This window comes from Labrus bergylta, chromosome 1 (genome assembly GCF_963930695.1).
Source record: "Labrus bergylta chromosome 1, fLabBer1.1, whole genome shotgun sequence".
In the NCBI taxonomy this organism is placed as follows: domain Eukaryota; kingdom Metazoa; phylum Chordata; class Actinopteri; order Labriformes; family Labridae; genus Labrus; species Labrus bergylta.
Window position 1 is genome coordinate 11,701,921 of NC_089195.1, and position 14,013 is coordinate 11,715,933.

General features: G+C 47.2%; 1 protein-coding gene across 1 annotated transcript in view; it reads left to right on the forward strand.

The window, feature by feature from the left end:
- adcy9 (adenylate cyclase 9) overlaps positions 1-12,895 on the forward strand; it is a 35,036-nt gene extending 22,141 nt beyond the window's left edge. Inside the window, exons 4-11 of the mRNA XM_020641370.3 lie at positions 5-279; positions 1,248-1,350; positions 1,862-2,079; positions 2,975-3,134; positions 4,970-5,112; positions 5,763-5,792; positions 6,653-6,938; positions 7,817-12,895. Of these exons, the coding sequence (XP_020497026.1) occupies positions 5-279; positions 1,248-1,350; positions 1,862-2,079; positions 2,975-3,134; positions 4,970-5,112; positions 5,763-5,792; positions 6,653-6,938; positions 7,817-8,767 (2,166 nt within the window). The 3' untranslated portion in view covers positions 8,768-12,895. The remainder of the gene's footprint in view (positions 1-4; positions 280-1,247; positions 1,351-1,861; positions 2,080-2,974; positions 3,135-4,969; positions 5,113-5,762; positions 5,793-6,652; positions 6,939-7,816) is intronic.
- Positions 12,896-14,013: the final 1,118 nt, after the last annotated feature.

Consider the following 14,013-nt stretch of genomic DNA (forward strand, 5'->3'; position numbering starts at 1 on the left):
CCAGTTCCTCCCAGGTCACAGCCCCAGAGCAGCCAACGGTCTCCTGAGCCCCCCGCTGGATGACCCCGTGCGGGCCAGCCAGAGCTCTCTGTGCGACATGCTGCAGGAGAAAGAGAAGAAAACCAGCACCAGTACAGGGACCGGCACCAGCCTCGGCATGGCTGGAGGTACCGGGGCAGCAGGCACAGGAATGGATCACTCCGCCCTGATCCAACTGCGTGCCAAGAACTTCAAAGAAAAGAGCGACGTCCACTTTGTGGAGGTCATCAGAGAGGACAGGTGAGGAGAGGGTTAGAGGTAGAGTTTACAGACCGATGATGCTGGAGAAGGAATTGAATCTTTTAACTGAATGTTCTATCAGCACGTCTCGGTGAGATTGGGCCTTAAGAGCTTACTCTCCCTCTTCAGTTTTTTCTGATGCAGAAGAATGACCAAAACAAAGAGCGTCACATAAACCCAGAGAGATCGTTCATCTCCCTGCTTTAAGCTTTAATGAGTCGCACATTAAGCACCAGTCTCTCCGACCAGAATGAAACCTTTCTTCATGCTGCACACACAATGTTAGGCCTGATGTGCAACCTTTGACTATTGGGGGGCGTGGCCTGATATGCACCCTTTAACGGTCGGGGGCGTGGCCTGATGTGCGCCCTTTAACGGTCGCGGGCGTGGCTTGATTTGTCCAAATAATCCTCCAGTGTGTGTCACTACGATTATTTTGCTGCTCCTGTCGAGTCGGAATCCCCCCCATCTGGAGTGTTTGATATTTATGATTCAAGGTCGTCCTGCCTTCTTACGTAGAAACCGAAGCAGCCAATCAGAGCGAGCAGTACAGGAAGCGTCACCAACCAGATGTTGCTTCCTCTGACATCTCACCCTCCGTCGAGCTGCAGAGAGTGTAGAGCCCCACATAATCCGTCTTCTTGTCCAGGATCTCATTCATCTTGAACAGAACACACAGCAGGACAGTCAGCTGACCACGCTCATCGTCCTCCATGTTTGTTTTTATTCTGAAATCATGTGAGATTCTGTGTGTGTGCAGACTCTCCTCCTTTTAAACATTGGTTAAGATTTGAAAATCGTGTAGTCAGCTTCAGTCGTACCTCATCTGTCCCTCAGCGCGGCGCCACCCCTCCCCCCCACCGCCCATTCCAGAGATTTCATAGCGTCCTGAGAATGACGAGAAAGAAAAATGTTCAGTGAAAATCGATTTAAAAGGAAAAAAAAACATGTTATGTTTTCTTTGACAGTCTGATGAAGGACTACTTCTTCAAGCCGCCAATCAACAAGATCAGCCTCAACTTCCTGGAGAGACCGCTGGAGAAGGCGTACCGCAGCAGCTACAAGGAGGAGGTACACACACACACACACACACACACACACACACACACACAGACACACAGACACACAGACACACAGACACACACACACACACAGACACACACAGACACACACCTGCATTGACCTCACAGACCTGTCGCCCCCTGCTGGTATGTCAGTGTAACTGAAACAGAACTGGTGTTCAGTAAAGACAGGAAGGGTAATAAGACTTTAAATGTGTTAATAAAGAACCTGCGTCTCAGCCTGCACACGTACCAACATTATTCTGTGTTTCTTGGACACATGTTCTTTATGTTTTTGTGTTTTTCTACTTTTTTCCTGATTTTGAATCCACAAACTAAAGATCACTGAAAGCATCATGGCCTCTGACTGAGAGCTGAATGTGTAGAAACATCTGGCCTGTAAAAGAGACTGGGCCTTAAAAGAGACAGAATGAGCTTCTATTAGAGGTTTTATGGTACATACTGTATGTTAAATCAATGCCATCGCTCCTCCTCACTATCACCTCCGTCTCCCGCTCCAGGTGAAGAACGAGGTTCAGGTGCAGACGTTTGCCAGCTCCACCTTCAGCTCCTTCCTGGACGTCCTCCTCAGCTGCTTCGTCTTCCTCGCCCTGACGCTGGCCTGCTTCCTCCCACCTCTGGTGAGCCCGGCTACCGCGGGTCCCACCGCCCTCGCTGCTGTCGTCCTGGCTCCGCTGGCGGGTCTGTTTGAGCTGGCGTCCCTGGTGCTGTCCATACGGTGAGGAGGCTCAGGCTGATGGTGTTTATGTGCAGGTTTAGTCAGGGTCCACATAGAGGACCAATGAACCCCGAGAGCGCTCAGATTCCAGGTTCAGTTTGAGATCCAGCAGAGACTGAAGCATGGACCTGTTAGCAGGAGAAGAGTTTGTATATCTAAATGTGTTTTTATGGCTGTCAGAACATCTCAGAGGAACACAAATTAATTTCCTCTTATTGCAATGAGGAGGCGGGCGATAAATCTTCAAGCTCCGCCTCTAAGAGGTCAGTCGTGTTAACGAGTCTTAAACTTTGTGTCAGTGAGATGAGAATTCTCTGAGTGGAGACAGAATAAACTTTTATTAAACTGGTTCAGTTTAAATGAACTCTAGTCTGTTTTCCAGGTTAGTGTGGTTGGTTTGTACTTGAGTGAAAGCTGTCAATCAAACCTTTAGTGTGGACCGAACAACCGACCTAACATCAGGAAGTAACCAGCGTGGTCTCTCTTTGTTCATCATTACTGAACATGTGTTACTCGTCAGCATTCTACTGCTCCTGAACTGACTGAGATTCTGTGATGGTTTGGTTTACTTGTTGATCCTGTTTTTGCTCTTTTTAAGAAAAGTCAGTGATCTTCAATGTTAGACTTCTCCTCTCCTCCTCTCGTCTCGTCTCCTCTCGTCTAGTCTCGTCTCGTCTCGTCTCGTCTCATCTCCTCTCCTCTCCTCTCCTCTCCTCTCCTCTCCTCTCCTCTCCTCTCCTCTCCTCTCCTCTCCTCTTCTCTTCTCTTCTCTTCTCTTCTCTTCTCTTCTCTTCTCTTCTCTCCTCTCCACTCATCTTGTCTCCTGTCCTCTCGTATCATCTCCTCTCCTCCTCTCCTCCTCTCTTCTCCTCTCCTCTCCTCTCCTCTCCTGCAGTATGGCCTTCTACCTGGAGGAGGTGATGAACTGTACCCGCTCGCTGCTCCTGGTGGTCTCTGGATGGGTCCCACGTCATGTGATTGGGGCTGTGTTAGTCTCCCTCCCTGCCATCTCTGTGTTGTCCCACCTCATGTGCAGCGTCCACCTGCCCCTCCAGGTAAACATGTCATAATGGTTCATAATAATGTGCTGTATGTGAACACCCAAAGAATCCCCGTCTCCCCTCCATCCCGTCTCTCCTCCATCCCCGTCTCCCCTCCATTCTGTCTCCCCTCCATCCCCGTCTCCCCTCCATTCCGTCTCCCCTCCATCCCCGTCTCCCCTCCATTCCGTCTCCCCTCCATCCCGTCTCCCCTCCATCCTCGTCTCCCCTCCATCCCCGTCTCCCCTCCATCCCCGTCTCCCCTCCATTCCGTCTCCCCTCCATCCCCTCTCCCCTCCATCCCGTCTCCCCTCCATCCCCTCTCCCCTCCATCCCCTCTCCCCTCCATCCCGTCTCCCCTCCATCCTGCTCCTTCCCTCCACTCGCTCGATCTCTTCAGGGCTTGCAGATCAAAGCTAGTCTCAGGCAGGGTTGTTAATTAGACATGCGGTTTTCTGGACTTTAATGCCTTTGAAGATATAAAACCTAATAACAGTGCTGGGGGGAGGGGGGGCAAACGTGTAGGGATGAGAGGGAACATGTTATCCTCTCAATATAATCACTAACAACCTGTGAATGTCCTGGAAGTCCCTCCCTGGGTTTACTCCAAAACATACATGCCTGTTTCAGTACAAGATACGCAGATCAGTTTTACCTGTAGTATTTTTTTAAAAGGTTCATGCTCATGCAGGTTGCCATGTGGTGGACGCTGTAGCTTCAGTGTTTAGCCAGCTCTGCATTGGACTGTAAACCTTTATGCGTTCTAACCTCTCTCCATTTTTCAAAAGCATCTCCAATATTTTTAGGTCGGGTACAATCACTTCTATCTGAACCAGTTCTCTTGCCCGCTTCCATCGCTGCAACACCTGTTGGTTTGACCTGATAACTGCTCTCATATCTGGCAAACCGAGGGGCGTCCAAAACGGCCTACATATCTTAAGGCCTTTAAACACGGTCAGTGTGTCTGGACCATCGGTCGTCGCCCTAGTCTTTGTGGTGTGTCCAGCGCCGTCGATACCCGTCAGCCCCAGTTGGCTTTTTTTTTGGCCACATGTGGAATCGGGCCGTTCCCCGTGCGGTTGGGGGTAGGAATCTCTCTTATTGGCTGTTCAGCTCAGCGAAACAGGAGAGCCAGTGCATGAGAAGAAATACGGAAGCGCCTCTTCTCTTCCTGTTTAATAAAAGAGCTGACAACGCCAGCGCCATTTTCAACTCTCTATCAGACATTATTCTCCATTAGAAGTTCCTATATTACGAGTGTTGAGCGACAGCGGTGTGAAAATGGTCTTCTCGTATCACAACAACGGTTTATTTATCCGCGTTGTTCCTCGTCCTCTTCCGGTTTCCCCTTTTTGGAATGACGATTACAGACTACCACCCTCTGCTGGCACGGTGAGGTATTGCCTCTCGCGCATGCTCAGAGCGTACGTGGTGGTTGGCCGTCGGCTGTAGTCTTTGCGGTGAAACTTTGAAAGTGAAACTTTTTGGCTGATGCCACAGGCGGCCTTCGTCGCCACCAGTTCTTTGCCGTCTGATTGGTGTGTCAGGGCACCGTCAGGGCGTCTGTTAGGACCTTCAGTAAACGAGAAAAGACGTCTGGCAGGTCACGTTAAAGTCTTTGTGCACGTGAAGCCGCCTCGTACTCTCGTCTCCTCACCAGAAGGTTTTTAGCACTCATTTGTTAAAACTGTTGATACATTCGATCACATGTAGCTTTGATATAATCAGAGCGTCAGACTCCAGCATATCCCGCCTCCTGACGCAGACCCCCCTTCCCTTTCCAACAGAGGGGAAACTTCTGTAGGCTGTAGTGAAGACGCTCCTCTTTAAAGCCTGTCCTTTATTTCCAGGTGACCATGTTCCTGTGCTGTGCCACCATCCTGGCCATCATCCAGTACTGCAACTTCTGCCAGCTCAGCTTCTGGATGCGTTCAGTCCTGGCCACGGCTACAGGGGTCGCCCTGCTGCTGCTGCTGTACCGCCCGCTGCACAGGTACAGGAAGCACCTGTTCTCACACACTGCAAAAGGTGCAGTTCCTTGAGTGTCCACTTGAGGCTAATCCCCATGAGGTGCCATATCACAGCAGGATGAACATGTTTACGGTCTGCTACAAAAAAAAGGAATTGTGTCTAGACTGATGCTTCAGACAGACGGATGAGAGTAAAGCATGCATTTGCATAATGAGGGGCGGTGTATGTTGACTGGCAGGTGGTGCCGCAGTAGCTGCTTGCCAGGAAGCATACCTTAAATCCTCCTCTTTACCTGTTGAGAGGTTGCTGAATGATTATGTGGAAATAGCATTTCCAACATGGCGACCATCATCAACCGCCTTCAAAGGGCGTCCTCTATGACAAAGATTGCAGGTATATGAATATTCACAACTTCTTGGCTCCGCCCACAACTTAATACGACGTGTTGTTCATGCAGGTGAGGTATTCACGCCCTGATCATCCTGCAGTGTCTCAAATTAAAGTGCACAAAGGAGAAGCTCCTCCCCTGTGTGCAAATCTTTAAGTACAGTCATCGACGCGTTCTTCAGTCTGTGAAGACGGTTAATCTGACCTGTTTTATATGTTTACGCCGGTGTGCATCATGTGTGACCCTTCCTTACTCGCCACTGAAACCTTTCTCACCTTTTTCAGCTCCAGCACCAACAGCTCGCCACTTCACGGGTGAGTATCTCCATGGTTACGGCTGGGTTTGATGGAGGAGTGACATTTGGGGGCTCTGCTTGTTTTTTAATAACTACAGCTCTCTGTTGCTTTTACTCGTTCTCGCAGTTTTGTGCTATTTATCCTGTGCTCAGTTTCTTCTGAGCAGCGGTGGTCATGGCTGCTAAATGTCACGAGTGGGGGAAATGAGTCATGCAGCTCCTGCTGCTTTGAATTCTGCTTCACAGCGCTCACTCCTGAGGACGAGAGGGCGCTGTGAAGACATTAAGAGCCAGTGTTCAGAAAGCAGACGTTCTTTTGAGCATTTTAACAAACAAAACTAAACACCAGCTGATGACATAAATCTCAGAGACAGTCGCTGATTGACGTCTGATACATTTAAAGAAGGAAACAGTTTTATTAGTGAGCTGGAAGCTTAAACACAATGCTTTAAAAATGTCTCAGAGGTTTTTCTCTCTTCTTAACCCTGTTCATCCTCCTTATGAATCTCCTTATAGGTTCTTGTTTAAATTTCACATATATTTTTAACCCTGCATGGGTTATTTACTTTTCTTGTATAAGTCTATTTTTAATTGCACAGTTTAAGTTTGATTCATCTAGGGGTATTCTTTAAATCTTTTTTTCAGGTTAATATATATGTATGGGAGGGGGGGCGTCGGTTTTGTGGTTAATTTGTAACAAATGTTTCATGTCATGTACGTCTTTGTAACCTGCTACTGGATGCTTTGAATTTCCCTCGGGATCAATAAAGTATCTATCTATCTTCACCCTCTTCTTCTTCTTCTCTGCTGCGCCGTTGTCTGCTTTCCGTTTGAGCTCCAACCACTCTCCCCTTTCTCCCGTTCTGTTTTCCCGCTCAGACTGAACACCTCCACACTGGGCGATGGAGGTTTGACGTCGCTGGTTCCTGAACATAACCCTCTGCCGCGACCTCTCGACCTTCTGGTCCCAGAGGCCGTCCTGGCCTTCTTCCTGCTCCTTCTCCTGGTCTGGTTCCTCAACCGGGAGTTCGAGGTCAGCTACCGTCTCCATTACCATGGCAACGTGGAGGCTGACAAACACCGGTCCAAGATCCAGACTATGAGAGACCAGGCTGAGTGGTTACTAGGCAACATCATCCCCATCCACGTCGCTGACCAGCTCAAGGTTTTTGTAGTTTTTAAAGAAAACTATCCAATCGAAATATTTGAGGTTACAAAAGAAATCTTGAATGAAGGAGATAATGTTTAGAATTAATCAATAGACCTTGGTATTAGTAAGACCCCCACGACCCATGGGTCATAATGTGGTGTGTATCTCATAGGTCATAATGTGGTGTATATGTGGTGTGTATCTCATAGGTCATAATGTGGTGTATATGTGGTGTGTATCTCATAGGTCATAATGTGGTGTGTATGTGATGTGTATGTGGTGTGTATCTCATAGGTCATAATGTGGTGTATATGTGGTGTGTATCTCATAGGTCATAATGTGGTGTGTATGTGGTGTGTATGTGATGTGTATCTCATAGGTCATAATGTGGTGTATATGTGGTGTGTATGTGATGTGTATGTGGTGTGTATCTCATAGGTCATAGTGTGGTGTATATGTGGTGTGTATGTGGTGTGTATGTGATGTGTATGTGGTGTGTATCTCATAGGTCATAATGTGGTGTGTATGTGGTGTGTATGTGATGTGTATCTCATAGGTCATAATGTGGTGTATATGTGGTGTGTATGTGGTGTGTATCTCATAGGTCATAATGTGGTGTATATGTGGTGTGTATGTGATGTGTATGTGGTGTGTATCTCATAGGTCATAGTGTGGTGTATATGTGGTGTGTATGTGGTGTGTATGTGATGTGTATGTGGTGTGTATCTCATAGGTCATAATGTGGTGTGTATGTGGTGTGTCTCATAATACATGGGTCCCGATACGATCTTGAAAACAAACATCAGGATACTTAGCTGTGTCAGTTTCTCATTCCTCTCTTTGTAACGGCCTCTTGTAATACGACCATCTTTTTTGTCTGTTCGCTTCCTAAGGTGACGCAGAGCTACTCCAAGAACCATGACAGCGTGGGCGTGATCTTTGCTAGCATCGTCAACTTCAGTGAGTTCTACGAGGAGAGCTACGAGGGGGGGAAGGAGTGCTACCGCGTCCTCAATGAGCTGATCGGAGACTTTGACGAGCTCCTGCGCAAACCTGAGTTCAAAAGTGTGGAAAAAATCAAGACAATCGGCGCCACATACATGGCGGCGTCCGGGCTGAACGTCCGACAGATGGCTGAGAACGAGGACGACTCTCCGCATGGCCACCTGAGGGCGCTGTTCAACTTCGCCCTGGAGATGATGGGCGTGCTGGATGACTTCAACAAGAACATGCTGGGATTTGGGTTCAAACTTCGTATCGGATATAACCACGGGCCGCTGACAGCAGGGGTGATTGGCACCACAAAGCTGCTCTACGACATCTGGGGAGACACGGTGAATATTGCCAGCCGCATGGACTCCACCGGCGTGGAGTGTCGGGTGCAGGTGAGCGAGGAGAGCCACGCTGTGCTGAGCAGCATGGGCTTAGAGTTCGACTATAGAGGGACAGTGAATGTAAAGGGCAAAGGTCAGATGAGGACTTTTCTTTACCCCAAATGTGGGGGGAGATTAAGTCCAGACGGAGCGGTCCAGGGCATCAGCGTTGGATCCTCACCCGTGGCTTCAACAACCAATAAGACTTCAGGGTCTGTTGCACAGGCTCCTCCTCCTCCTCATCCTCAAAGTGCTGTGAGGCCTTCAGGGGCAGGACCTGGACCTCAGGCCACAGAGATAAGGGAGGAAGGGTACAGGGACGCTCCCCACTCTGAACTCGGCCCAGAGCCCCGAGCTGCACACCTGCCCTCCCAGGTGCAGCCGGCTCCTCTCGCACTTCAGGAGGGGGATGATGAAGAGGAGGCCGACGAGCTGACCAAATTCAATGAGGAGTTTTATGCTCGTCTCTGATCCCTCCTTTCCTCTCGTCTGGTTTTCTGCCCCACACGATTGGCTGCAGGTGTGGGCAGGAAGAAGAGGGAGTTTTATCACTCCGTAACAACCAAGTGTGGCTTTAAAAGTCTTTGACAGAAAAACCATGGTGAGGTGCTGAGGAGGGCGGGGCCTGTGTGGAGGAAATGTCTGACAGAAGTGTTGTTGTTTCTGTCCTCCATGTGCTTTTTTTTATTAAGTGCCTTCAAGACGAGAAAAGTGAACGAACAAAAAGTTAACAAAGTTTGATCAAATCCTTGACTACACAACACGCTGTGGTTTCTTACTCCATGCTTTGATTTCAATGCAAGTATTTCTTTTGAAAGAATCATTATTTTTGTGGCGTATTGTTTGTTGTTGATCAAATGTTTGACTTTACTTAAGGGAAATTATTTTGAATTCTATTCTAAGTGCCAGTGCAGAAAGATGAGCTGAGCAGGGAACTATGGGAAGAATGAGGGAATCACATGAAGCAGTGTTAATGAGTATTCTGCTTTAACATAAGGGCTTAATAAAGTATTCATCTGGGCTGCAGGCTCAGAGAAAAGGGAAGAGCTCACTGCAAAAACTCTGATCGAAGTCGCTGTGTTTGTCTTCAAAACACTTAAAGGTCACTTAAAGGTTACATGTCCTCCTCCTCTTCAACCAGTGTAAATAAGTCTCAGAGCTCCTCAAAACATGTGTGTGAAGTTTCTTGTTCTAAATCCACTCTGATCCTGTATTTGATCTTGCCTATAAACCCCTCTATTTCAGCCCTGCTCAGAACAGGCTGTTTCTGTGTCTGTACCTTTAATATGAAAATGAGCTGTGTCAGGGGGAGGGGCTACTGCCCTTTGTGATGTCATGAAGGGAAAATCTCCAAACGGCCTGTTTGAGCACACATTTTCTGAAAAGTGGAGCAGGGGAAAGACGGAGAGGATGGACTTTTCTCATCATTGGAGGGTTTGTAGACAGACTAGAGACACATGGTGAAGTGGATTTTGGAGAGTATGTGACCTTTAAGATGATCCAGCGTCTCCTGGAAACCAAAGAGAAACCTGCTAGTTGAAGATTTAAATAGCAAACGAAGAAGGCCTGCATCGCCTGTGATAAGTAAAAATATCCGCCCATTGAGCAACATTGACCTTTTGAGTGTCTTGAAATGAGACCAACATAACAAGTTCACTTCGCTCGCTGCATTGGCAGATTTCTTCCAGGCGTGCATCTGGACGGGTCAGCTAATTGTGGCTCATTCGACAAACAGACCTGCTCTGATTTGAGTTTTTGCAGGGAACAGAGCATCGAGTTCAGTTTGTGCTGCAGATAAATGCACATTTGAAGCACAGCTCTTGCACAGTGTTTGGCCGACCGGTTGTGAGTTCGGTCGTTCTTACGATGAATTAGCTCTAGAGGAAACAGAGCTCCTGTCTGTCCCCATGAGGACAATCAAAAGCACAACATGCGATCACGCGGGGGGGATAAAAACTCAGATCATCACAGGAGCTACACCTGAGGTTAGTCTGTAGAGTCTGAAACACTCCTCCTCCCTGGCAGCCTCAGACTGAAGCTGCAGGTCTGATCCCACTCCAGATCAATTTTTATTTCTTCTGTTCCCTCGGGAACATTTAGCATCTTTTGTTATCTTAGAAGACGACAGACACATGTCGACAACACGGGGAGCAGGTTAGCATGGCGTGTGGCGGTCTCACAGTGACCAGCGTGCCGCTATCACCAGACAACAAGTTCAGATTTGAGTTTTTGAATAATGTCCTCTAAGGGCTTCCGTACCTGTTAGTAACTGTCGCTTCTGAGTTTTGAATCACACACTGAGCTCCATGGCGTTCTGTTGTCGTATCACTTGAAGTGGGACTGAGGGACGATCATTGTGCTCTTTGTAAGCGACAGGAAGCACCACATCAAAGCACAGATCTCTAGAATGTAGCGTGTTTCACTCCTCTGATCAAAGTCCATCACGCTGATGTTGTGGTTCCATGTAACACTAAAGTATCGTCTGCGTTTAGCTGAAGGGGGAGGGGCCTGTCGCAGCCTTCAAACAGACGGGGGTCCTCAGCTGATTGTTCTTGTGGTGCCTCGAAGTATGACTGTGTTTTTACTCTGTTAGATTTCAGAGTGTTTTTTTTTTATTGTGCTGTTTTTCACAACGACTGTTTCACAAAATCGTGCTCGTTGTGAAGGTTTTTATTTTTTTCTGTGATTGATTTGAACAGATTCCATCGATTTCACTTCATTTGAATTCTGTCGTCATCGCGTCGTTAAGCAGGCGACGATGTCTCCGTCCTCAAACCCTGCAGCTCGGTCCCCCTTAGACTCCAGAAACACGGACCAGATCCCTTTAACATGATCAGATCCTGATCGTCTACATGGCCAGCTCTCCATCCCACATGACGCTGCCGCTGCTGCTGGTGATGAAGATGATGATGGTGGTGATGATGGTGATGATGCTTTATGTGTCTGTAGAGGAAATCAGCAGACTTTAAAATTGATATGAAATCTGTAAAATTAATCCTAAGACTTTGAAGAATAGACTTTGGCTGAAGATTCAACCTTGACGTCCATAAAGGTCGTGCAAATCTCCGACACTTTTTGTCCTCGTTTCTTAAACAACACAAACTCTCCTATTTTGATGTCTAACAGTATTTAAAGTACAGAACTAAAAAAAAAAAACAGTCTGAATGTTAGATTGAGACCACGTGCAGGAGTCGAGTTATGACCAAACACTGGTTGCCTAGGTCTCTATCTGTTGCCGTGGTAACAATCAGGCGTTTATATCGTTGATTTCTACTCGTATGGTATCGTGACATCCTTTAACCCCCTCACATACAGCGTGCTGAGGAGGATTGTTTTCTGTGGTGATGCACTCCTGACCCTCACACCTCGTGCCTTTGTGAACTATAAACACTTTAAATCTGGACGTGGCGAGCTTCGATCATCATAATGACATCATCACTCTGCACTTTCAGCAAAACTATTCTGAAATCCCCCCAAAAGCATCTCAAGACTCAGACTGAGCTGCAGGACACTCAACGCTCCCGTGAGGAACACCGCTGGCTCTGTGAGCTTCAGCGAGACGTGTGTGGTCGTGTTTGATGATCACAAAGCTTCATTAGAAGAGATTAAATATCATCATCATTCTTATTAGATTGAAGACGTTTGTCTTCACCTCATGTTTCACTCACACTCAGGATTCTGCAGCACTGCTGATTTAAGGGAACGCTCTCTCTCTCTAAAGCCCGCTTTCCCCCAGAACGAGGAACCTTTTGAGGAACCACGCTCTAAATATAGTTCTGGGGTAAAAGATCTACTCCTAAAAAAGACCCTTTGGGCCACAGGAACCTTGTAGTTCCTTGAGAAGAATTGCCTGTAACTTTTAATTCTGGAGACCTTCGGTCGAAAAGGGGCTTCTCTCTCTCTCTGTCTGTCTGTCTCTCTCTCTTTCCCTCCCTCTCTCTCTCTCTCTCTCTTTCTCTGTCTGTGTGTCTGTCTGTCTTTCTCTCTCCCTCTCTTTCGCTCTCTCTCCCTCTCTCTCTTTCTCTCTCTCTCTCTTTCCCCCCCTCTCTCCCTCTCTTTCTCTCCCTCCCTCTCTCCCTTCATGTTGTGTTCATTTAATTGATGAGTTTTCCAACAAGTACAGCACTCACATCAAAATGATGGAACAAGGAACAATCCTGTCGTAGCAGCTGCAGCAGCGGTGGTGGCGGCGGCAGCAGCAGCAGCACGCTTACATTCAGTGCTACAGTCAGTATAAAGCCGTCTGTGTTTCCAATCAGTCGGGGACAAACATGAGGCCGACACCTTCTAATTCAAACATGTTTTGGTTTGATGTTCATGAACGAGATGTTTGATGTTTCTTTTTGTGCACATGTTTCATTTATCAACACATGATCCTAATCTGTACACTTTGCACAAAGCACTCGCTGTTTGTACATATGCAGTTACTTCATGTCACATATGATTTTTTTTTATACAAGTGCATGTGTCCGATGTTTGCCAGACGACGAAGAGACACGGGTTCTTATTGGACGATTCAATGAGTGTCTGTTTGAGGACGTGTGAGTGTTTATGATTTTATTACACCGTGTGAGAGAAATAAATCTCCATCCCAAAACAGCTGAGTGCCCTGTTACCTGTATACGTACCCCTGAGCCTGACCTTTACTAAACAGTAAGCACGAGTTCATGTCTGACGATCTCAAACGCTGAGGTGTGAGCAGCGTCTTCTACCTCGCCATACGCTTATTCCTGGTCAGTTTCTTGTGCGATAACGTTTTTTTTTAAACTCTAATAGAGCCTCCTGTAACGCTTCTGTTCTAACTCTGATGGTGGGACCAGGTCGTCCCACCTCTGTGCCTCCATGGCGGCCATATTGGCCCTGTAACATCACACTTCCAACATGGCCGGCACGGAGGCGTTATGGTGCGACCAAGTCAGCCCACCTTCTATTCCACCATCAGGGTTAAAACAGAAGCGTTAAGGGGGGCAGAACTTTGTAGTCCATCCTTTCATGTAAGCGCTCTGTGCCACCATGACGCCTCCATGGCATCCATATTGAAAGAGGGGCATAAATATTGCGCCTTGAGTTGGCAACATGAAAAGAACTGAAAGGAAAACAGCCACCTTTAAGGCCGCCAAAGGTCGGACGATTGTAATTTACTGGAAGACAGACACGTACAAACGTTAACTTTGTTTTTAAAGGAAGAAAGTGCGATGTTTGACACTTAAGAACACACTCACTGATTATTTGGATGTTAGTAAGAGTTTTTAGATCACGCTCATTCTGTGTAAGTTTACATGCAATGTGAAGCTACGAGCTAACTAAAGAGCGCTAACATTAGCATGCTAATACAACAATTCAGGACACAGGTGATTGCAGCTCGAGTAGAGGACGATTTTGTCCGCTGCTTGCTCTCGACTGCCCCATGTGTAAACTCGAGTGCAGAGGGGTTGGAGGTGTGTCTCTGGAGGAGAGCGGAGGCTTCAGTGTGGAGGAGGCGTGGCTAAACAGAAGTTTGTTTTGGTTTCATGCTGGAGCTCAAGGACGACATCTACTGGATCAAAAAGTCGCACATTCTTCCTTTAATTTAATGTAATTTGCACAATAAAAAAAACTTTGACACAAATAACCAAAATACAGAACAGGAAGAGGCAGAAAACTCATGAGAGTTTGAAGATTCCTCTAAAACAAGTTAAAATATCACCAAATTAAAAAACACATAATCAACTTACAGA